The sequence below is a fragment of the Canis lupus genome, chromosome 35, assembly GCF_011100685.1.
Source record: "Canis lupus familiaris isolate Mischka breed German Shepherd chromosome 35, alternate assembly UU_Cfam_GSD_1.0, whole genome shotgun sequence".
Lineage (NCBI taxonomy): Eukaryota > Metazoa > Chordata > Mammalia > Carnivora > Canidae > Canis > Canis lupus.
The window spans coordinates 11,458,361-11,482,176 of record NC_049256.1 but is presented as its reverse complement, the minus strand read 5'-3'; the positions used below and the strand labels follow the sequence as shown (position 1 = coordinate 11,482,176).

At 52.4% G+C, this 23,816-nt stretch overlaps 1 protein-coding gene and 1 long non-coding RNA gene across 6 annotated transcripts; one reads left to right on the top strand and one right to left on the bottom strand.

Moving 5' to 3' along the window:
- Positions 1 to 667: 667 nt before the first annotated feature.
- TFAP2A (transcription factor AP-2 alpha) lies at positions 668 to 23,814 on the top strand. 5 transcript variants are annotated; one of them, XM_038584147.1, is made up of 8 exons: positions 671 to 934; positions 10,170 to 10,227; positions 10,367 to 10,604; positions 13,808 to 13,859; positions 15,772 to 16,003; positions 17,896 to 18,014; positions 19,930 to 20,071; positions 22,078 to 23,814. In XM_038584147.1, exons 1-8 carry the CDS (start codon positions 862 to 864, stop codon positions 22,364 to 22,366), a joined length of 1,203 nt encoding a protein of 400 aa, XP_038440075.1. In that variant the 5' UTR covers positions 671 to 861; the 3' UTR covers positions 22,367 to 23,814. The 5 variants fall into 5 exon arrangements, with proteins under 5 accessions (XP_038440073.1, XP_038440075.1, XP_038440076.1 ...); XM_038584145.1 differs by having other exon boundaries at positions 668 to 934; positions 10,170 to 10,604; XM_038584148.1 differs by lacking the exon at positions 671 to 934 and adding an exon at positions 5,154 to 5,432 and having other exon boundaries at positions 10,170 to 10,604; positions 22,082 to 22,333.
- On the bottom strand, positions 4,568 to 6,833 carry LOC119867649. The gene is made up of 3 exons (XR_005384316.1): positions 6,477 to 6,833; positions 5,320 to 5,594; positions 4,568 to 5,090 (listed from the first exon to the last, which is right to left on the bottom strand). It is a non-coding gene; the product is annotated as an uncharacterized LOC119867649 (long non-coding RNA).
- Positions 23,815 to 23,816: the final 2 nt, after the last annotated feature.

The window sequence follows — 23,816 nt, the reverse complement described above, 5'->3', positions numbered from 1 at the left end:
ATTCTCCCTTAAAAAGTTGTTATTGGAAAAGATAAAGATAAAGCTGGGAAGCCAGAGAGGAGTGGGGGAGGGGCTCACCTTAAATAGAAGTGTAAGTGTACGAGTGTGCAAGAGTGTGTGTGTGTGTGCGCGCGCGGTGGGAGGAGACTAAAAACCTAGAAGCCAGAAATGAAACAGAATCGCGAACGTTTTCACCTACTGAGAAACACTTTGGTCTGGGCTCGGACGCTGAAGCAGCCCTGGGGGGTGCAGACTCGGATCCGCGGGGGCCGGGGTGTCCTGAGCCCCGTGGGCCAGTGGGGAGGGAGGCCAGGACCACGACCTGGCGCTACCGCCTGCATCCAGGTGTGCGGGACCTACGGGGTCGGGCCCAATCTCCCGGCCCTGCTCTCTTCCCCCACCCCACCCCCACCCCCGCCCCGTCCTCCCCACCTCGGGGTGGAGACTCTCCCAGCCCCAAAGTTCCGAGGAGGGAGGAGAGTCCAGGGCAGAGCGCCTAGATGCCCCCATTGCTCGAGTGAGAAAATACACCCACTCACACTCGCATCGCGCCCTGCACACCCCGGCAGGCGGTCTGCCTCGGTTCTCCGGTCAGGGACTGACCGGGAAAGCGGGTTGGGGCTGTTGGGAAAAGCCGGAGCTGATGGCGAGATTGCCGCGGCTATAAATCCATCACTTCCCAGGTCAGCTCCGCGAGGCGCTGGGACTAGGGCTGGCGGAGCGAATTCCTGGGCCAGCGCGCATGCGTCGGCAGGTAGCAACCCAGCTCTTTATGACCAGGTGAGATGTTGGTGAGCAGGTAAAAAAGGAGGATTTGCCTAAGCGATTCCAGGGAGCGGGCCCGGCCGAGCCCTACAGCCCATGCCCGGCGGGGACCCGTCGCCAGGAGCGCCGAGCAGCGATGTCCATACTTGCCAAAATGGGGGACTGGCAGGTACGGGGGTTTGCCTCGGCTGGGGTGAAGTGGGCGGGGGTGGAGCGGGGGAGGGGGCCGGGAGGGGGAGGCGGAGAGGGAGAGCCTTGGCCCGGGGCAGGAGAGTCGTAGCGCGGCGCGCCTGGCAGCGCCCGGAGTGTTCCCCGGGGAGGAGGAGGGCAGGGACACCCGGCGCGGCCGGCGGCCCGAGCTGCGGAAAGGCCGGCGCACGCTCCACAGGTGGCCCCGGGGGTCACCTGCGGCTGGCGCTGCGGCCCTCCAGTCCCCCCGCCCCCAGTGGAAACCGGGTGGATGACTAATTCGGGAGGGGGAAGGGCGCGGGGCGCGGTAAGGAAGGCGCTCGGCTGCGCACGCCTCGGTTCTGGCCCTCGACCCCGGGGCGACGCGGGGGGTGGGCTTCTGGTGCACCTGTCTCCCTCGCTGTCTCCGAGGTTTGGAGAACGGAAAGGGGTCCGGATGGACGGGTCGCGCCCGCGCGAGAATGTTCTCTGGGGGAAATACTTACAGGAGTTTGCACAAAGTTTAGCGTCTCGCTCGATCCGCGCGAGTCGTGAAGCCAGTTTTCGCCGCTTGGGCTGTAGGTTGGGGTGACTGGATGAGGGGTGAACGGCCGGTTGATAGGGCAGGTCCGAAATTCGCAGAAACCGACGTCTGCCCTACTCGGCCTTGCTTAGGCCGCGGGTACCACAAGGCCAACTGGGCCCTTGATCCTGCCTTCCTGGAGTCCTGGGCCCACCCGGGCCCCGGGAGCATTCTCCTGGCCCTCTCGTAGCTTCCAGACATTTTCCCTGCGGAAACCAGGGAAGCTCTGGCAAGGCCGGTGAGGGGAAGAGCCTCTCCTGGGTGGCTGATTGTATAATGGGAATGGCTGGGCCCTCTTTTCCCCCCACACCCCTGGCCAAGTGAGGCCTGGTTAGGGTGAGATTCTGTGAGCCTAAAAGCCTGCAGGGCGATTTGAACTGAATACGGGGAGAAGTTGAGGCTCTGCTCTTTCTGGGTGGGGGTTCTTTTTCTTGTCTCTTGTGCCATTAGAAGTAAAGTTCCGAGAAGGCTGGTCTTCACTACGTTCTTTGGAGTCGGGGAAAGGAAATCATCTTGCAGTTTTTATTTCTCTCCTTGTACTTCTTATTTTTATTAGCCCTAAGTTCTTTTATACCTCTCCTCCCGGTGAAACCTCACTAAAATACAACTTCACCCCCAAAGTCAGAGTGACTTTGTGGTTTAAGGATGCAGATCCCACACCAACCACAGATGTCGGGGATCTGTACCTTTCCCCTCCACCGCCCTGGTCAGCCTCAGGGCCCTTCTCCCCTCTGGTCTCTGGAAAGTGTAGACTGGGTAAGGTCTTTGGCTTAGATCTTTGCAGTTATCTCCACAAACTGAGTGGACGTCGCAGCAGAACTCCTTGGGTCTGAGAAGGCACCAGCAGCACAGGATCGTACTGGGTCTGAGCCTCCCAAGGGCCTACAGTTGGGAAGCAGTGAGATTCTGGCCCAAGGGGGAAAGGAGTGAACCCTGGGCCTGGCTCCTGAGGGCTCACAGTTTGGCAAGCGGTGGGAAGCCTGCCTCTCGGGTGGGGCATGTGGATTTGGGGCCTAGAGGGACTGGATCCTTCAGGCTTGGCCTGTGGGGCTCTTGGGTCCCACTGAGTGGTGACAACCAGAGAAAATAGTCATTCAGGCCTCTTACTGTCTCTTTGTTTCTCTCTGTGTCTCTGTCTCACACTGATATACATTTTTCCCTCCAACGCCCTCTCCACGCCCCCACTTCAGGCCTGGACCCCCGACCTCTATCCCCAGGCCTGGCGCTACCGTCCCGGGGTGCTGGTGGGGACAGAGCATTGACATGCAATGAAGAGACTTGTCGTGGTAATGACATTCCCAGAAACGCAGCCTGGCTGGCTCTGGGGTCTGCTCGCCTGGGCCTTTCTTCAATGCCCAGAACTCCGGACTATGGCGCAGAGCCCGCAGGCCGCAATCTGCACCTCAAAGGCACCCTCGGCAGGAATACAACAACAGTTTAGCGGCCCTGGTGGGTGTGGAGCCAGAAATCTGCAGGGTGCTGGTCAGCAAGGGGGATGGGGGTGGGTGGAGAAGATGATGAGCCTTGAATGCCTTTCCCAGCCCACAAGCTGAAAGAAAGCGAAACTCGAAGTTCCCTTAAGCACACTGTGGCGACGTCTGAGGGTGCAAAAATCCCATGCTCCCAGGCCTGGGATTTGGCCTACAGATCACGCTCTGCGGCTGTGGCCGCTGGCTGCGAAGGTGTAAATGCTCGAGGCGGCCCATCTCCGGACTTCAAGCCACTGTGTTGGGCGGAGGGCCCCGGGGCTGCCCTTCAGGGTGAGTGGTGAGAGCACTGGAAGTTGACTGTTTTCCGGGTAGAGCGGGGTGCCTAACCCCCGGGCTGTGTTCAGCCAAAGAACTGTGTTAGTGTTCAGGTGGGGAAAAAGGAGTGTAGGGAGTGCCCCAGGGAGGGTGTCCCTTATGCTCTAAGTCCCCCTTCTAGCTCCAGTCCTTTTCCTAACTTTTGGGAGGGCCTCTGGCCTACTCTGCCTGGCTGGGAGAATTGGCTGTGGTCGTCCGGAAGGAGAATTGCCCTTCTGCAAATGGGGGGTGAGTGGGGGGTGAGGGAAGGTGGTTCTCCCTCATCTTGCCTTCCTTCCACCTGTTAAGAAATGCTCGGGTTTGCAACAGCCTTTACCCTTCTGCAAGGACATGCTATGGAGACCTGGGAGGCCTGGAGATTTGCAAAAAAAAAACCCCCCAAAAAAAAACAACAAAAAAAACAAAACCAGGCCTAGATGGAACTAAAAGTCGTTACCAGAGCAGCTCTGAGGCAGACCCACGTTGGTGCGTTTGCAGTATTCAGGAGGGAGAAAGCCACACAAAAACTTTTATACGGAGTACAAATGAGCAGCTCAGCCAGATAAATTAATTACTCTGTATTTCAAAGGATTACACCTCGTCTTTCTTTATAATTTCTTCTTTAAAACAATTCACTAAAAGAAGGAAAAAAATATATATATATATCAATCCCCGCTGGGGCGAGCAGGTCCCTGCGTGGAGCGGAAAAGCCTGGACTGGCCAATCTGGACTAGGAGGTGGCCCCGGGGCCTCCGGTTCCGCCTCAGCCGGGCACTGCGCCGCCAGCGCGCCCGCTTTAGTAACATCACCAAATCATGAAGGAACTCTCCCTGCTTTAATTAAAAAGGGGGATCTTGGGAAAACTGGAGCAGATTAGCGCAGCGAAGAGTTGGTTCCCAGCGATTTATTTTGATGCATGCATGACACGGAGCACACATGTCGGTTACTTCGGCACAACTCCAGGAGCGGCTGTGAGTCTCCACAGGAGTTCTGTATTTTGTCCACATCGCACCTAGGAAACCCTTAGCCCAAACACCACGTTGAATTATCAGTCAGCCCTGGCTTCATACAAACGAGAGGAAAATCACTTAACCCCTGGAGCTGTCAACTAACCTCTTTAGGGTACAATTTTTATTTTACACGCGGCCAATTAAAGGATCGCAAACCCCAGCCGAGCGACTGGAGCCGTTTGGCAAAATCTTCAACCTGGGAGGGGGGGTGGATTGGGGTGGGGGGGGTGGGAAGAGCAAAGCCAATAAAACTCCCAAGGCGCTGGGGCCCGAGGTGGTGGCTGCAGCGAGCGGAGGCGATCTCTTGTTGGGCAAAAATCCTGGAGTGACTTTGCCGGTCTCGGTTTGATGATTATATTTAATTGCGAAAGGGATAATAATTTCTAATAAAATTGGACGGGGCCGAAAGGACAGCGCGGTTAGCGCGGGCAGGGGTGAGGGAGAGGTGCTGAAAGGCGGGCCCCAGGCGCAGCGGCGCGGACCCTGCACAGCGCCGGGCCCTTGCGGATGGCATCTCCCTGGAGGAGGAGACGGAGGGGGAGAGGACTGGGGTGGAATGGCGCGGCGGCGGGGACCGGGGGTGGCCGGGGCCCGGGCGCACGGCAGGTCTCAGGGGAGATTTCGTCGGCTCGCAGGCGGGCGTGCGCTCTAGGAGCAAGTTCGCGGCTCGGAGAGGCCTTTATACCTGGGTCGGAGCGGCCGGCCGCAGACTGCAGGTGCTGGCGAGCAATTGGACTATTGTTGATATGCTAATGAGGCGATTAGGCTGTTGGTAAAGAGCTGGAAAAGGGAAAAGTTTCTACCATTAGAGGGAGATCTCCGAGCGCACACAGGAGCTCTTTCCCTTCTCGCCTCCTCCTCCTCACCCTCCTCCTCCTCGCCCTCCTCCTCCTCCTCCTCCTCTTTGCCCTCCTCCTCCTCCTCCTCGCCCTCCTCCTCCTCCTCCTCCTCCTCGCCCTCCTCCTCCTCCTCCTGCGCTCACCGCCGGCAGCCCGCACTTTGCGCTTACCCAGAGAGTAGCTCCACTTGGGTGCGAGGCGGAGAAGGGGGCAAATCCGTTCACGCCGATCCATGAAAATGCTTTGGAAACTGACGGATAATATCAAGTACGAGGACTGCGAGGTAAGCGCGGCGCTGGCTCTCCCTGCGGCCGCAGGCTCCGAGCTCTGCTTTCCCGCTCCTCCTCCTCCTCCGCTCGCAGCCAGCTGCGAAATGCGGGTGGGACAAACTTTCCCCAGCGCAGCGCCCGCCTCTCCAATTTGCCCGAAGAACGCAGGGGAGAAGCTGGAGAGGAAGGATGTGGACGCTGTCTTCTTTCATTTCTCTCCTTCGAAGCTCGTGTCCCACTACCCCCCCCCTTTTTTTTTCTGGCCAGTTTGGGGGTCTGCCTAAGAGTGAAGCGAAGACACGAGCATGGGGTTTGGAAGCAGTTGCTGGCAATTGGGCACGCGTCTGTGCACCCTGCGTGTCTCTCCAGCGAGATTGGGGGGGGGGGGCGAATCACCAGGAAGAGAAAGCAAAGAGAAGACCCCCTTTTTTTCCTCCGTAACTTCCGATCTTTACTATTCCTTCATTTATTCATTCTTTGCTTCCTATCGTCCCCCTCCCCTCTTCCTAAAAAGGGAGGCTCTTTTCCGTTTGGAGAAGGGCCCCCCCTCGCACACTTCAGTCTGAGCTGGGTCGCACCTCCCAGTGTTCGGGTTCAGTTTGGAGGCACCCCTCTCCCAAATTGCTGCGGGGCTCGCTCTGTGCTACTGAGGAAGTTCTGAGCAGCGTCTCCCTCTGAGGGACACTCCGAGAGCATCCCCTGGAGCGGAGGTGGGAGGGCTGCACCGCGTGGAGCCGCCTGCCCGCCGGGTCCCCGGGCTTCAGCCCCTGCAGGCGCCCGGCGGTCGGCTGCGTGACCGTGGGAATCCTGGCCGGGCGGCACACGACCTCGGGCGCGCGGATGGAGCGCGCCTCGTTGGAGCCCATTTGCAAACCCGGGGTCTCCGGAGCCCGGCTTCTCGGGGGCACGCCGGGGAAGCCCCAGCACCGCCGGCCCGCCCGCGGGAGGCGCTGGGAGCCGGCCTGGCCGCCGCGGCCCCGGGCTCCCTCGCAGCCCCCGCTGAAATGAGCCGCGGAGTCACGAGAGGGGGAGGGGGCCCGCGGCCGAGGGTTACCTACATAGGTGGTAGTCCCGGCTTTCGCTATTTTTTTTTTCTTTTTCCGTTCTTTTCTTTGAATTTGGCCTTTGGAGCTGGCAATGTGTGGAGCAGAGGTCTGCGCGGGCGCAGCAGCGTGGGTCTTGTCTTCACTTGAAATCAGAACCGGGGTTTGTGCGAACGCTGTGTCCCCGGTTCCCTGCCCCCTCTCCTCTCCGCCGACTATTTTAAATCTTTCTCCTTTCCCGGGCTCTTCCTTTCCGCCCTCCCCTCACCCCAAGGGGCACGGGGTGACACCCCGCGGGGACCGACGCTGCCCTGGGGGCTCCTCCCGCGTGCGCGGTGCGGGGCGCAGGGACCCCAGGGCGCACCAGCCGCTTTGTTTTGAGGCCCGTGGCGGGGGCGAGGGGTGGGGGGTGGGGGGTGGGGTGGGAGGGCTCTGCGAACGGGTCCGAGGGAGCTCCTCCGTCTCGGAGGGCGCACTGTCCCCGCCGGCGCTGTGGCCCGAGGCTCGGGCACGTCACCCTCGCGGAGGCTGGAACCCAGCTGCGGGCGCCGAGCCCTGGGCGGGCGGGGTCCCGACCTCCGCGCGGCTCGGGGCGCCTGGGAGACCTAGGTGGGAGGTGAGGAACTCGAGGGGCCCTGTGGGGGCGCGTGTGAATGTGTGTGTAAGCGAGGCGGAGAGAGGGAACAGAGGGAGGGCTGTTTCAACAACTTTGCGGCGGCGAGCGCCGGAGCAGGGATTTCGGGTTTCCGAGCCGGCTCGGGGCTGTCTAATTACGCCGGGGCTCTGCAGGGACACGCAGGAGGCGAGGTGCCGCGTGTCCTGACAACCCAGCAGGCGGACCGGCAGCGGCGGAGCCCAGCGGCGCAGGGAGAGAGCGAGCCGTGTCACGGGGGTGGGGGGGTGGGGGGGCGTCGGGCAGGAGTGGCCCAGCCAGTCGGACGGGTTTGCGCCGGGAGCCGGGAGCCGGGAGCCGGGAGCCCGTGCCAGCGGCGCCCGGGCTGGGCCGCCGAGCGTCTCCGCGCGCCCCGGGCCGCGTCCCGGCTCCCCCTCCCCGAGCCCCTGCCCCCGAGAGCCCAGGGCGGGGCGGCAGCTGCCGCGGAGCGGACGGCCCGGGCGGTCCGGGGCTGGAGGGGGGCGGGGGGCACCGGGTCATGGAGCAGCGGCGCGGCGGCGGGCCGCCGAACCCCGAGCCCCAGGCCCGGCTGCGCAGCGCAGGAGCCCGCGGCCGCAGCGGGCAGGGCAGCACCGCCCGCGCCGAGAGCCCGATGAATGCCCGGACGCGGGCCCCGGCGGCTCCTGCGCGCGACGCGCGGCCCCCACGGCATCCCGAGGTCTGCCCCAGCCTTTTAGGTCTGATTGTCCTCGCTCGCTTCCTCTGCCCCTCCCCCGCGGCCTCCCCCTGCGTGCGCTCCGGCTCGGCCCCCTCCCCCTCCCTCCCTCCCTCCCTCCCTCTTTCCCTCCCTCCCTTCCTCCTCTCGGGCTCTCCCTCCTTCCCTCCCTCCCCTCTCCCCACTCCGGGCTCCTCTCTCTCACCCACACTTTCTTTCTCACACGCGCACGCACACACATTCTCCCTCTCTGCGCTCTCTCCCTCGGTTTCCCTCTCTCCCTCTTTCTCTTTCACTTTTGCATGCCCTGCAACCTTTTAAAATGTTGCCCCTTCCCTGTGATTCGCCAGACGCCGCGCCGCGGCCCCCCGCGCGCTCGCCCGCTCCCTCTCTCGCCCGCTTTTTGTCTCTCGCGCTCCCTCTCCCCACCTCCGATTTGCTACACTGAGGCTCCCGTCAATGGACTGCATTGAGAGCCGGCTCCGGCGCGAGTTGCCTCTCCGCTTCACGCTCGATTTCCAGGCATTCTTCCCTTATTAAGTATTCGTGTAATATTAATAGTCATGAATATCTGCTATTAGGAGGCTCCAGGAACGCTGCCCAGCGCGGTTATTAGAAGCTCAAGCGAAGCCGCCGCTAAGAAAAGAGGGGAGACACGGAATAAGGAACACGCGCGCGCACACACACACAGACACACACACACTTTTTTTTTCTTTTTTCCTTTTTTTTGGGGGGGGGGGTCTTTTTTTTTTTTTTTTTTTTTTAAGGAACTTTGAATCCTAAGCCACCACGGCAGGATAGAGACCGTGGGTTCGACCAGCTGAAGGCGCCGCTCGAATCGGTGGTTCAAGTTCGGATGGACCAGAGCGGGGCTCCAGCGCTCGGGGGAGCGTCTGCGCCGTGACCGGAGTCCTGGGTGGCGCGGGGCTCTCGGCGCCTTTTGTGTGGGGCGCGCTCGGGCGGCGGGGCAGCCGGGCTCTCCAGGCTTGCTTGTTTTTTTTCCACCCTGACTCGTTACCCCAGACTCTTCGCAGATGTTAGTTCACAGTTTTTCAGCTATGGTGAGTCCCACCCCCACCCCTATCCCCGTTTCCTTAGGAATTCTCTTCCGGAAACCTGGTGCAGCGGAGCTGCCCGCAACCTCGGGTTTCGCGCCCAGGTTTCCTTTAGGGCACCCCCCCTTTCAATGTGCATTTCTCTCTTGCCTCTTTTCTTTCGCTTTTTTCATTCTTAAATCGAATGCATTACCCCCACCCCCACCCCCACCCCCCGCCCCCGCTCGACCTCTCTCTCCCGGCGCGCAGACCTTACCTCGCCGCTACTTCCCCAGGCGTGTTCCTCGCCACGTTCATCCTTATTTCCTTGCGTCTTCACTTGTTCCTGAGATGTTCTCAAGGTTTGATGCTTAATCCATCCGCGGGGGAGGGGAAAATGCGGCCCGGGGTGTCCCTTACCCTCGGGGCCAGGGCTGAACCTCCGAGGGTTCGCACTCCCTGGAATCCACTCGGTTCGCTTGTTTTGCAAGCGAATTGCAGTAGAGGCACCTAAAGTGAGGCGTTTTCTTCTGCCCTTTGGGGCTGGGGTGCAAGGGGCGGGAGCCTCCGCCCCGGGGGTGCCCCTCTCCCTTTTAAACCCAATAAGGCTGAATCTTTCTATTTTAAACCTTGCCTTGCGGTCCTCCCCTCTCCCCATCCGTACCATAAATCGACCCTGTCGAGAACAGGCTCCTAACTGAGGAAGCGAAAAACACAGAACCCCATCCTGCACTTAAAACCTTCTCTAAGCTGGTAATTTAAACGCGTGCTTTCGTTACAGCCCCTCTACGAAATGTTTCTATTTAAATAGTCATGAAATGGTAATAGTCTTTGAACGTGTGTGCTTTTTTACCCCCCCCCCCCCACCTCCAAATAAATGGAACAAGGGTAAACAATAACGCAGTTGCTGGCAGGTTCAAATCCAGGGGAGAAAGAAAAGGCCGCTTCTGCTGTTTAATATTTAGCAGGAATTTTAATTTTGCTAAAGGGAGGTTTCACGCTGCTTTTAACGGGCTGTGTTCTGGGAGGCCTTTTTCTATCTCTCCCCCCCCCCCCCCCAACACACACACACACTTTGAAAGAAACGCCTAAGCCCGAGCTTCTTGCGCCCTTACGTTTGCACGATCTGATTCCCTGCGTTTTTGGAAGAGCCCCGATGCATTTGTGGGGTGTTTTCGGAAATGAGTAACTTAGAGCTGGTGTCTTTCGGCGGCCTGCCGACGGGAATGAGCGGTTTCCCACGCAGTCCTGGGGAGTGGGTTTGGAGTGGACAGCTGTAACTCGACGCCTGATTTCTTGTTCTTTCCCCCCCTTTCTCCCTCTCTGTCTGTCCCTCTCTCTCTTAGGACCGCCACGACGGCACCAGCAACGGGACGGCGCGGTTGCCCCAGCTGGGCACTGTAGGTCAATCTCCCTACACGAGCGCCCCGCCGCTGTCCCACACCCCCAATGCTGACTTCCAGCCCCCTTACTTCCCCCCGCCCTACCAGCCTATCTACCCCCAGTCGCAAGATCCTTACTCCCACGTCAACGACCCCTACAGCCTGAACCCCCTGCACGCCCAGCCGCAGCCGCAGCACCCGGGCTGGCCCGGCCAGAGGCAGAGCCAGGAGTCTGGGCTCCTGCACACTCACCGGGGGCTGCCCCACCAGCTTTCGGGCCTGGATCCTCGCAGGGACTACCGGCGACACGAAGACCTCCTGCACGGCCCACACGGGCTTAGCTCAGGGCTCGGAGACCTCCCGATCCACTCCTTACCTCACGCCATCGAGGACGTCCCGGTAAGAGGCCGCGCGGGCGGTGCCAGGGGGGACGCGGCCCCTGCGCACCCACCCGGGAGCGGATAATCGGGACGCACAGCCTGCGGGGCCGGGTTTCCCTCCGTGGCATCTACCTGTTCGAAATCTCATTTTCATTATCTTGTTTTGGGGGGGTGGGGGTGGGGGGCGGACACTTTGAGGATCCACATAAGCGACCGAATTTAAAAAAAAAAAAATCAAAAAGTAGTTGAGAGTTATAGCCCTAGAACAATGGTTCCTGCAGCTCCTTCGAACAATGCCTGCATTACCATTTCCACCGGCATAGAAATAAATCAGACGAATGTCACCATTAACAATATCTGCCCCTCGCCACGACAGTAAACTGTTTCGATTGGGAGAGGATCTGATTCCACCGCCGAGTCTGGCGTGGGGATTCCTGCCTGTCCTGAAAAAGATGTTAAATTCCACCAAAAGAGCTCATTGGATACCCTAGCAGTTTAAAATAAAGTGTGAACGACATACGTAAAAATGTTTTTTTTTTTTTTTACCGGATTTCATAAGCACTAGTGATTATCTAAAAAGTTAATGTGTGTACCCTATCCCTGATTAAAGAATAGTGAGCAGCAAATCGGAGCAGAGGGACATTAAAATGCAGCCTCCTTCTCCTCCTAGGGGTGCTAAGTGCTGACCTCATAAATCATTAGCTGGGTTCCCAACTCCTATCAGAACCTGCTACACCCCATATTAAATTAAATGTTTTGAGACTATTGGGCAATACATTATTTGAGTTCTAATTCAGTTATCAATAAATGCAGTTTAAAACGATTTCTGAATAAGCATGGTATTAGCACATGTACTATTTACAATGTAAACCAGGCTATTGATAATTTGAAAATACTTTCTGAAATTAAATTTAAACCAGCATCTCTGTTTCAGTTCTACGTATTTATGATTTCCTCACAACCTTCCTGAAATGGAATTAGAATGAGCCAATAATTTTATTAAAGCTGTAAAGGCTCTGTTAATGCTGCTTTTCTTTGGAGAGGAAATGTATCTGGATGTGATTTTTACTAAAATGCTATTTCAAATTAGTGCATCAAATATTGCAGCAATATGTCCGTTGACAGTTTAATGATTACTGCATTAGATTGCAAAGAAAATGGTCAGATGAACTTACCTGCTCGCTTGGTGAATTTAAAACATTATTTAAGTTACATAGGAAAATAGAAAATTTATTACGGCGCTCATTTGGCCCAGTTAATCATGGAAATTTGTTGGTTATGTTTAGCAGCCTTGCATGGAAAGCAGGAAAGTAGGCACTTGATCCATTGTGGGGTTTAGTAAGCATTGTGTGTGTGTGTGTGTGTGTGTGTGTGTGTGTGTGTGTGTTCATAAATGTTTTTGGAAACTGATACTAAACAGGGCATTTCTTGGGAAGTAAAATGGGAGGAGCAGTAGTTGAGAAAAAGAAATTAAAAGGCAAACCTGGAAGTTGTGATCATTTCCCCTTCCCAAGGAGTCTCTGAATCCTTTTTCCTAGCCTGCTCTTTGGAAATATTTGAATTGCAAAATGCATTGCAGCCTTTTGGAATCACTGTGAATTAGAATTGGTCTACTTTGCAAAAATTCCAAAGTGGCTGGTGTGAATTCTTAACACCTGTATAGTCCCTCTTTGTGGCGAAACTAGTCAGTAGGAGAAATTAACCAAAAGATCAAATAAAAACAGGGAAACCCAGTTGCTGCTCTTCCCCACCCTCCCCCACCTATTAAGAAAAAAAATTCTTTCAAAGGAATTTGGGTCAGGAAAAGGGTTGTTTTCAATTTTCCCATTGCTGCAACAGTTAACCTTTAATAAGAATGACTGCTAAATATTTAAGAAAATCAAACTGATGGTGAAAATTATTTAATCATTAATATCTCAGTGGGGTTTTAAACTTAACAGTCTTCTCTGTATGGACAAGGTCTAGAAATAACACAAATAAAAGTATTATGCCACACTACATTTACTTTATGGGTTTAGGGTGCATGCATAAAGGGATCATATTTCCCCATATAGTTAAAACACAAGAACTGCAGCAGTAGTCATTTCTGAACATTTCTCAATTTAATTATACTTAAATCCAGAAGCACTTTAGGCAAGTTACAAATGAGAGCATTGAGTATAATAAAACCTGTAATAAAGCAACTTAGTACCATCCACCCGGAATCATTGCAATCAGGCACAATTAACAGGAGCATAAATCCAAGACAGAATGGAAAATGTTCGAATCAGTATTATTGTTGGACAAAGACTAGAGAAGGAAGTAATAGTTTTTTAAATGGTAATGCCTGTGTTTGGTAACGATTGCGAAATCTTCTATCTCAGCAGCCCTGGTGCTAATTTGTAAACACAGCCAGACATTATATTGCCTGTCAGTTTCTGCATTAGAAAACATGATTTCATTTTACTTTCTAATCACGTTTTGACTCTAGCACACACGTATACCCACCCATCTGTAAAAAAAAAAAAAAAAAAAAAAAAAAGGTTGAGGGGGGGAGAAGAAAAAAAGAAAAAAAAAAAAACCACACCAACAAATCCGCTGCTGGACAACAGGGGGGAAAAAAAAACCCTCAATGGTTTTTTGTTTTGTTTTGGTTTTTCATCGTTTTCATATTCCTTTCTGATAACCCAGTTTAGGCAGTAGTCTTCTTTAAAATTTATTTTTAGTTTTCCATAAGCGAGGGTGTGTATATGCATTTGCTTTTTATCGCATTACCCAAAACGTTTACAACCCTCCCCTGCTACTCCCGCCTCTGTCATTTCTATTGTGTTTCCCTGGCTTTTGCTGCCTGAACACTGGGAATCGCTAAAGTCCGAAGCCGCCGAGGCGCCAAACTAAAGCTAGGTGCATTTTTAAAGGTTGAACTGACTTTGTGAGAAAGATTAGGTGCTCCAAAACTTGGTTTAATTTCCAAAGAAAGTTTTATTCCCCACCCCCAGCTCCTTCAAACATGGATTATTTGCTGGGGGAGGAGAAATTGGCCGTGGGTGTGCAGTGAAACCTCTTGAGTTCCAAAGCCTCAAATTCCAATAAGCCAAGATGAGATGTTTATATATAAATGTCACTATACCGGGAGGGGGAGATTTGGACTCTACACCTTCCCCTCCCCCCATCTTGCATGGAATATTCATTTCCTTTTGTTTTGATTATACACTTACATCCATGTGTATCCTTTTGTTGCAGCACGTAGAAGACCCGGGTATTAACATCCCAGATCAAACTGTAATTAAGAAAGGTAAGCCATTTCCTTCTACATTCCAGGCATGTCCTTACAGGCATAGTGCTATTTAAAAAGAACTTGCAGAGCTGTATTTATTTTTTTCAAATAGGATTTCCTAAAGGCTCAGAATTAGCAAATAGATGGCATGGAACAGCAATGCTTAAATGATCGGCTTTCAGTATGCTAGTAATGGCAACAGGCTAGCTTTGTTCATGATTTGACCATTGAATTTAGTTTAGTTTCTGGACAAACACATGCAATGTGTAATAGCTGAACTGATTCGGAAGTGGCATTTCAATTTTGTAATGGTTTTAATAGTTTAGCTAATCCGTTGTATGAGTGTTAAGAAGTGTATAACGCTACAACAGTGCAAATAATTCAACATTACTCTAAGAGCAGTTGTGTCTTTTATTAACATGCCTTAGCAGAGGAAGAGAGGAAAAAAAAAACTTTCGTGTTCCTCAATTTAATTTCTCATTAGCCGTTTAAGGGTTTTTAAACTTTGTGAATTAGGTTAACAAAAATTTGGCTTTTGGTTAAAATTAGCATCTTGAAGATTGTCAGCATTGTTAGCGTAATTGTTCGGGAGCCGAAATTGTTTCTGAAGAGTGTCAAGTAATTTGGATGGATTTGTCATTTGTATTGTGTCTAGTGAGTAGAAATAAAGTTCACTGGATTAAATGCTATTCACAGCAGCTTTTTTTGTTGTTGTTATGGTGGCAATGTTACATTTCAGGATTCTAGGCACCACCAGAGGGACGATGCTATATAAAACTGTTCTCATTTCTAACCCCAATCAGTATATTGTTAGTTTAAAGTTTCGTTTTTGCATCTGTGAAGTCTTTGTCACGTCAAATTGGATGTGCGAGGGATAAATCTTAAGAGATGCTCTTTCCAAGTCGACATGATAATTGGCTCTTTTATTAGTAATCTCTCAAGAGTTCGTTTAACTCCTATTGTCTCTATTAGCCTCCCCAGAGCTATTAATGTCACAAGTGATCTATCCAAAACCTAGAGCCCCCCCACCTCCCCATACGTCTAGAATATCCCCCATTAAGGAGGGAGGAGTACTGAGGAGAATGTATGCATATTATTATATATGTCTCCTTGTGGAATTTTAAAAATACAAATGCATCCAGTCCCTTAAATGGTTGTGAATGCATCTGAATTACGTTGGGTTGTTGAGAAATGCAACATGGTAGGTAGTGCACTTTCTGCTGGGCCTGGAATTTTTTTTTTCTTTTTTCCCTGCGCACGGGGCGGGGGGTGGGGGGGGGGGGCGCGACAATGACGAGCTGGAGGATTTTAACTAGCAAAAATATATATCCTCTCCCTTTCCCATTGAAGCCGCTTAACTAAGACAAGGGTATTAACTATTTGCTCAACAAAAGGGCGTCTTGCTAGTACCCACGCTGAGCCTGTTTGTCCTTTTTCCTCTCCCAGTCCAAGATGGGGCTTTGGAATGGATTTCCGAAAAGTCGGGATCCTTTCTTTTTTTTTTTTTTTTTTTAAGACTAAGCGCAGGGCAGGGCCGGTTTGTCCAGAGGATGGGGCGCGTGTGGGGTGTGGCAGGAGAAGCCACCGCCTCCGGGTGGGCTGCCTTGGGCTCCCGGACAGGCCGCGGGGCCCTGTGACCTCGGAGCCGTTTACTAGAGGCCTGGGGGCGGCTGGTCCCCGGCACTAACCCCGCCCGCCCCGCCCCCCAGACTCCCCGGTACGCGGAGCCTGCTCTCGGGGTGCAACCGCAGTGCGCAGCGCTGCCCCCGGAGCCCGAGCTGCAGCACCTCGCCTGGGCCCGCTCTGCTCGGAGGAGAGCCCGGAGGGTCACGAGTCCAGCGCCGGCTCCAGACAGCACCCCTGCGGGCCTGGCGGGGGGCGGGGGCGGGACCCCGACGCCCACGCGCCGCTGCCCCGTGTGTCTCCGCAGGCCCCGTGTCCCTGTCCAAGTCCAACAGCAACGCCGTCTCCGCCATCCCCATAAACAAGGACAACCTCTTCGGCGGCGTCGTGAACCCCAACGAGGTCTTCTGTTCAGTTCCGGGTCGCCTCTCGCTGCTCAGCTCCACCTCGAAGTACAAGGTCACGGTGGCGGAAGTGCAGCGGCGCCTCTCGCCGCCCGAGTGTCTCAACGCTTCGCTGCTGGGCGGAGTGCTGCGGAGGTGAGGCCCGGCGCCGCCCCGCTCGCCCCGCTCGCCCTGCCCTCCGCGCCCCGCCCCGCCCCGCCCCTCCCGGGGACACACTGCGCCTGCGCCTGGGCGGCCGCGCCACGGGCCTCGCGCCGCGCCGCCGCCCTCCCTTCGCGGGAGGAGAAAAGGGGCGGGGCCGAGGGCGTAGAGCCGGGGTGGGAGCTGGGGGCGGGGTCAGGCGGCGCGCGCCTGCGCTCTCCGTACCGCCCCGCGCGCGCCCGGGGCCGCCGCCGCGCGCGCACGCGCCCGGAGCCCTCCGCGCCCCCCCGCCCCCCGCCCCCCCCCCGCGCCAGACTCCCCGCGCGCACGCGCAGCTCACCGCGCCGCGGGTTCAGTCCCGGCTGCTGCAGCGGCGGGGCGCCGTGCAGCCGCCTTTTTGCTTCTGGCGCGCACCTTGCAAGCCCTGGGAAACTTTGTCTCAGGTGCCTCACTTTGCCCGGCTCTCCGGCGGCCCCCCACCGTCCCTGGAACAGGGCGTAGGTGGAAGACGGTGGCTCGGTGTGCGGCCGGCCGCCCTCCCCGTCCTCCCCGTCCTCCCCGTCCTCCCCGCCCCATCAGCGTCGCCCTGGCCGGAGGCGCCGTGCCCCGGGCGGCCCGCAGGTCTCGTTCACGTGCACCCGGTGTGGCCGTTCCCCACGAGTGCATGTTCCATACGTGGCCAGGGATGCACAGCTCACCTCTGTGAGGTCGCAATGATCCGTGTCATCGATAAGATTTGATAAGGGGATGCTAGGTGAAGCACCTTCCCTCAGGGCAGGTTTCTCCCTTCCTGGGACTTCGTCCACCTGGGGTTCCACCCAGCGCTGCGAGTGGTGGCTGTTGGCTTGAACTTTCCCAGGTGATCTTTTCTTTCTTTCTTTCTTTTTCCAAAATAAGAACCTAGACCAAGAACGTCACATCAGTGCATCTATGCATCTATGGGCTCACAGTCCCGCTCTGATGGGCACATCCCACACAAAGCCTGTAAAACTATTTTTGGAAGGCTTTAACATCAGCTTTTCTGATCTCTTCTTTCTCCTCCTTCACCGTCATTTTGCTTCCTCTTGTCATCTTTCTCTGGCACGGATCTGAATGCGGCCTCTGCTTTTTCCTCCCCTTCCCCCATCCCCAATATTGGAGACTGTTTACCTAGGGGAGTATAATCTAATCCACACAATTAAAGAGCACTTGGGTTGGGAATAAAATCTGAAATTAATTAATTTGCTGTTTTATTTAAACAATTTATCTTAACCACTTTCTGATGATGGGAGCCTATTTAGACATCTATTTAGAACCACCTCCATTGTTTCTGAAGTCAGTGAGAATTTTTAAAGCCTGATACCCGCGTGTGACATTTCCAGTTAGGCTAGTGACGTGGCATGTAAACAGTTGGTAAAATGAATTTCCCATTGGGGCTAGAGCCAGAGCAAGAAACGTGAGAGCGATGATAACTTTGGTTACTCTGAACAACCTAACAGCGGTTCTTGCAAAGACAATTTAAAGACCCCATTGGGATTTGTGTGATTGTAACAACAGGGAAAATATACAGTAATCAGTTGAACTCAAAAATGCCTCAAACCCTAGAGATGGGAACTGTGTTTGTTTGTTTGTGGTTCTTCTTTAGAGAGTTGTGAAATCAAAACCTTCCAACCTGCCACCAATAGCTGCAATAATAACTGAGCACAGGGGGTGCTTTACAGTTTAGCATCTGTCTCCTATGATCTTCCTGTACCGCTCCTTCCTAGGTTTCCCTCCCTTAAGTGTCTCGGGGCTATGATTCTTAATTTTAAAAAGCACATGTTAGGAAGTTGTCAAAATGACTATAACGTGACACAGAGCAACCCAATGTTTTCTAAATCCGTTTCTTGCATATATTTGTGAAACAGGGCGAAGTCTAAAAATGGAGGAAGATCTTTAAGAGAAAAACTGGACAAAATAGGATTAAATCTGCCAGCAGGGAGACGTAAAGCTGCCAATGTCACCCTGCTCACATCACTAGTGGAGGGTAAGCGAGTCCACTTGCTAACTAAGAAGGGAACTGTCTTCTGGGAAAATGGATAATACTTAGTGGCTAGATGTTTGGTTGTATTTTGTGTCGATTGGGCAGTTTCATTTTTTTCCATAGAATAGAGCTGGAAGTGAACAGAATCCTTGCATGTGAAAAAACTATTTGCACTTACTCCTGTCCTCCTTTCTTCTTCTCCTTTGCCACAAAATTACAACTCCCTAGCCCAGTCCTGACCTAAACAAAGTGAAAATTTAAGAACTGCATATTCTCCAAGTTCCTGTCTCCTCTACAGAGCTCAGCAGTAAATCACTTAAGCTATTCTGACATCTGCGTTTGAGAAATGCGTGACCATTACTTCCTGAATTAATTTGGGAATCTTTGACCTGCATCCTGATTTAAGACCGTCCTGAAAGCTCAGGGTTATATGCCCTTTTAGGTTTTTTGTTTTCCAAACATATGCTCCCTTATCTCTTATTTAATTGTGCTTCCCTAGTGGAGGGGAAGAAAAGTGAGCAATTTTAGATTTTGGATTGTTTGGCCAGGAAAGAAAAAAAGAAATAGAAGCATTGCAAAAAGTTTCTCATGGCAGTTTTAACACACACACACACACACACACACACAAGCTTCCCAATCCTTCAAAACAAATCTACCCCTGTTCTCACTCCATGCTCTAGATACACTGTCACCAGAATCCAGTCACATTCCTGCTTCCTCTAGATTCCTGTTAACTTTTTCTGATACTAAATTAGCTGAAGTTTAGATGTGTTGGAACGAATGTATAAGCTGTCCTGCATTTTCCTTTGTGTTGTGTTGGAAATGTCTTATGCCAATAGGTTAAAAAAAAAAAAAAGACACTTAAATTATCAGGTAGATGTCAAAACTACCATTTCTATTTAGAGAAGGCGTTTTATCTCATTTACATCTTACGTTTGAGGAGATACCCTACAACTGATTTGAGTTCCAGCTTCCTAAAGAACTAAAAAAAAAAAAAAAAGTTGAGAACCCTAAACTTGAGGAGGAATCCTACGAGGCATGTGTAAATGTTAAAGATGATAACATAACAGTCAGACAATAAGCAGTTGTTTGGTGCCAGAAACTCAACTACAGTAGCTTTACATCAAAAATCACATCAGTTGCATACAGAACCCACTCTCCATGCCCCCAAAGAATTATGCGCAAAGGAAACGGTAGTAGTGGCTTCGGGTGTAGTGTGAGAGTGTGCATGAGCTTGGGGGTTGAGTCCTGTAGCAGGGAGGCAGTTTCTGGAGAACTGTTATTGTTTGTGATCCGCTCCATTTTATGGAAACAAGCTCTGCAGAGAGGGCTTTGATGCTCTAATTGGCGCATGCGTTTTTCCGGAGCTGGAGCTAATGGCAGGAAGCCCTGCAGTAAAAACCAACTGGTTCAGGAAATTAAAACCAAAGATTCGAAAATCAACAACACAGACAGACTCAGTGGAGTGACCCTCAAATCCTCTTGGTTAATCGGTTTGGATGAACAGATAATTATATGCGATCAAGTTAAAATGTAAACCTTTAGTGGTTCCCTTGCAGAAAAGCTCAACGAGTAATTATGAATATCATTTATGAACGTGTTGATAGGTGTGAGGTTGGAATACAAGGGACGTTTTAAAAGAGAAGTTGGGGAAATGTCCTTGGGTGGGGGATGGGACTGGAGGGTGGTGGATGGGATCTACATTTTCAAATTTTCTTGGCCTTCTAGGACAAGTGACCATTTTTTTTTTCCCTTGATAAATTCATCTGCCAGATTCTACAGGAAAGGAAATAAAATGCCTGAAACGAGAAAACAAGTAGTTTGTGTTTTCTTCAACATCTGGGTTAAGAAAATAAGCGAGTGGGGAGGAAAATCTGACCTCAACTCTTTTCATTCTCTTGCGTTCGCCTCCTGCCAGGAGAAGCCGTCCACCTAGCCAGGGACTTTGGGTACGTGTGCGAAACCGAATTTCCTGCCAAAGCAGTAGCTGAATTTCTCAACCGACAACATTCCGATCCCAATGAGCAAGTGACAAGAAAAAACATGCTCCTGGCTACAAAGTAAGGCATTTACCTTACCTCTCTGGGGTCTCTGTGTCTTACTGTCAAGAGAAACAAAAATCAAAATCATTTCTGGTCTCACTTTTCTCCCCTCTTCGTTTGGTGCTAATTAGCTTTGTTGTGAATAATCGAAGTGAACAACACAATTTTAGAATCCACACTCTATGTTAAAGGAGAGGTGGAGGTGGGGTTGGTGGTGTGTTTCCATCCCTTATCCTCTCTTCTGCTCCACCTTCTCAGTTAAAAAAAAAAAAAATTAGTGTGCATGGGGGTGGAGTATTGTGGGGATCTGGTGCTGAGTGTGGATTGGTGACTATGTTGTTTTAGAAAGACCAGCATCGAGTCCGTAGGTGGGTAACAGGCTTGCCTGTATCACTTTTTGTCTCCTATCAATATGTTCTTCGAGGGCAAGGATTAAGCAGTGGCCTGCAAAATGTGCAAGCCAGAAGTTGTCCTAGTTTCAACCTTAATCCCTTATCCCATTTCTTGCCTTCCTTTCCCCTCCCTCCTGGAAAGTCATACACACACACACACACACACACACACACACACACACACACGGCCCACAAGTTTTAGCCTACAGGCGAGATGTCAAATAGGTTTCAAAATGGCCCAAGTTATATTCCCATCAGTGCTTGGGCTGAATAGGCTTCTCCAGGTGGTGTGTGAAAAGAAAATGACTGTTTTGATATGTTTTCTGGAAATTAAAAGGCTTGTTTGGAAGCCCTTAATTATCAAAGTCGATGTCACAGGAGGGCTTGGAACCCAGGGGCAGAGGCTGAGGCCTTAGGCGGGACAGTTTCTGGCCTGGGGACATCAGCTGGCCTTGCAGTGGGCAGCCTGCCAGTACTCCCACTCTCCCTCCTCCCTACCCACCTCATACCAACACCCCCACCCCCTCCAGGCTGCTCCTGCCTCAGGAAGGCCCCAGCCAGTCCTTGCTTCCCAGACTCTGAGACAGCTTCCAGGGCACAGGCCTCCCCTGTCTGTGTTTCTGACTTTTCAAGACTTTTTCTGAGATTTCAACTTTCCCTCTTCCCCTAGCTTCCTAAGCACACCCATATTCACAGTTTCCCTAGGAGAGAGAGAGAGAGAGAGAGAAGAGCTGGAATGGGAAATTGACATTGAAGTGTGTATTTCTTCTCAAAAATCAGCCTGAGGAGCGCCTGGGCAGCTCAGTTAAGTGTCCCACTCTGTCTTTCAGCTTAGGTTAAGATCTCCGGGTCCTGAGATCGAGATCGAGCCCTGCTTCTGGCTGAGGCCTGGAGCCTGCTTAAGATTCCCTCGATCCCTCTCCCTCTGCCCCTTGCTTGCTAGCTCTCTCTCTCTCTCTCTCTTCTCCCAATCTGAATTGTCCCCAAGTAACAGGTTTTTTGTGCCTTTTTTTAAAAGGCAAAATAATCCCAAGAAGAGTTTGCCTTTCTGTCTGCATCCCACCTGGTTTGAAGGCGAATGAACGGAGATTTCATCCCGCCAACTGAGATCTCCCTAGAAGAGAGCAGGATGAGGGTCTTTGTAACACTTTGAACAGGACAGCTGCTGGCTGCATGCTTTTGGCCATGGCGAGATGCTGGTGTTTCTGACTCCTTCTCCCTCTCCTCCTTTGTTTCTCCTCTAAATGTGTGAAATCTTTTTCTGTGTCAGGGGTGTTTGGTGTGAGTGAGAGAGGAGGGGGCTAGCAGTTAGGTGTAGCTGAGCGGTGAGGAGTGGGGCGAGATACTTGGGAAGGTAGGAAGGCCTGCGTGGAAGGAAAGAGCCATGTCTCGGTGCCCCCCCGCCCCCAGGGGTGTCTGGGCCTGGGCCTTTCAACATGTGGCCAGTCCCCCAAGTCCCTGTCTGGGGCCTCTGGTCTGGTCAGGGCTCCCCGGTTCTGGTGTAGGCCACTGCAGGGAGAAAGCTCTTCTCTTTGCTGCTGGTGCTGCCCACAGGGGAGCCTCAACTCTCTCTCTCTCTGCCCCCCCCTCCTCCCCCTCCCCTCCTCTCTCTCTGCCTCCCTTGTGCTGCAGACAGATATGCAAAGAGTTCACCGACCTGCTGGCTCAGGACCGATCCCCCCTGGGGAACTCGAGGCCCAACCCCATCCTGGAGCCGGGCATCCAGAGCTGCTTGACCCATTTCAACCTCATCTCGCACGGCTTCGGCAGCCCCGCGGTGTGCGCCGCGGTCACGGCCCTGCAGAACTATCTCACCGAGGCCCTCAAAGCCATGGACAAAATGTACCTCAGCAACAACCCTAACAGCCACACGGACAACAGCGCCAAAAGCAGTGACAAAGAGGAGAAACACAGAAAGTGAGGCCGCCCCCCTCCACCCCGCCCCGGCCAGAGCCCACCCGCCCGGCCTCCAACCCACCGACCAGCGCAGGCAGGTGACAGCCCGGGGTCGGCACCTCCCCACCCGCTGCTGCTGCTGCTGCCGCCGCCACCGCCGCCGCCGCCACCGAGCCCTCGGTCCCCCAGCGCTGGGGGACTCCCTCCACCATCCGCGGGACAGCCCCTGCCTCGACCTCCCCGTCGGCACCGACTCCCCTTTGCCCTCCTGTGGAGCCTAAGAGAACAGAACAGGCCGTGAAGCCAGCCAAGAAAAGTTCTGTCCAAGTTTGTGAACCGAGTTTTTTTTTTTTTTAAAGAAAACAAAACAAAACAAAAAAAAACCCAAGGACCACTCCACAACGACTACCGCCACAAAAAGATGGAAAACGGTTTTTTTTTTCTAAAAAAAAAAAAAAAAAAATTACATAAAAATTTTAAAAAAAGATTATATGAGCTTCATGGGACTGAATCATCACCTTCCCTTCCACACTTCAGTTCAGATTGTAGCCATACTAAAAAAGAAAAAAAAAAAAGGCGAAAAGGAAAAATGACATTTTTATCAGTATTGTGAATAAACTTGAACACAAATACACGAAGCTCCATGTCATGTCTTCAGTTGTAGAAGTTTTTCCTCTTCAAGGTAAAGCGACCAACTTGAACTTTCTCTGGCAACACGATTCACAGTTATATAAGGGAATCAGTGTTCACGTCTCTGTATATATTTATTTATGTGTAATTTAATGGGAATTGTAAATATGGTGAGTCTGTTTTAAGCCTCTTTTTTTTTTATTTATCTGGTGATCTCGTTTACCTCTTGTTTAGTGGGTTTTGAATCTTCCCTCTTAGTTCTTCATGTGGTTTATGGTACTTCTTTAGAAATTCAAGGTTTGGGGGATTTTCATTTTTTTTTCCCCTCTGGGATTCATGAATTTAGCCCTGTTGTAGCATGTTAAAGGCGACAATGAAACAGCTGAACGAATAAAATAAAAAAAAAGTAAAATAAAATTTTATATATAATTAGTATTACATTTAGCTTTTCATTGAAGTGAAAGAAAAAAGTGATCTTGGACCCCGGAAAGATTTTTAAACTCGAGTGGTTTGATAACCCTTCTATGTATGGTGGGGAGAAAAAAAAAAAAAAGTTCATTTTATCCCACTGTCGTCCCTTGAAAGCATCATTTGAGCAATAAATGAGTATTGTCTTTAAACCAAGGGTAAGGGATCCCCCCCCCCACTCGTCTCTCTCTTTCTCTCTCTTTTTGTTCAAAGAACTTCAAACATTTGGGACCACCTGGTATTCTGTATTTTCACTGGCCATTTTGGAAGCAGTTCTAGTTGTATTGTATTGAGTTGTGCTGGCAGTAGTTTCCATGCCTGTCAATGTATCATAGTCCTTTGTTACCCAGATAAATAAATATTTGATACGCTTTATG

What these genes read in the sequence shown, in the direction of transcription:
- TFAP2A (XM_038584144.1), top strand. Translation starts at nt 5,382, where the DNA reads ATGAAAATGCTTTGGAAACTGACGGATAATATCAAGTACGAGGACTGC. An exon ending in GCTCACATCACTAGTGGAGG is followed by an intron (nt 18,015 to 19,929) that starts GTAAGCGAGTCC and finishes GCCTCCTGCCAG; the next exon opens with GAGAAGCCGTCCACCTAGCC. An exon ending in AACATGCTCCTGGCTACAAA is followed by an intron (nt 20,072 to 22,077) that starts GTAAGGCATTTA and finishes CTTGTGCTGCAG; the next exon opens with ACAGATATGCAAAGAGTTCA.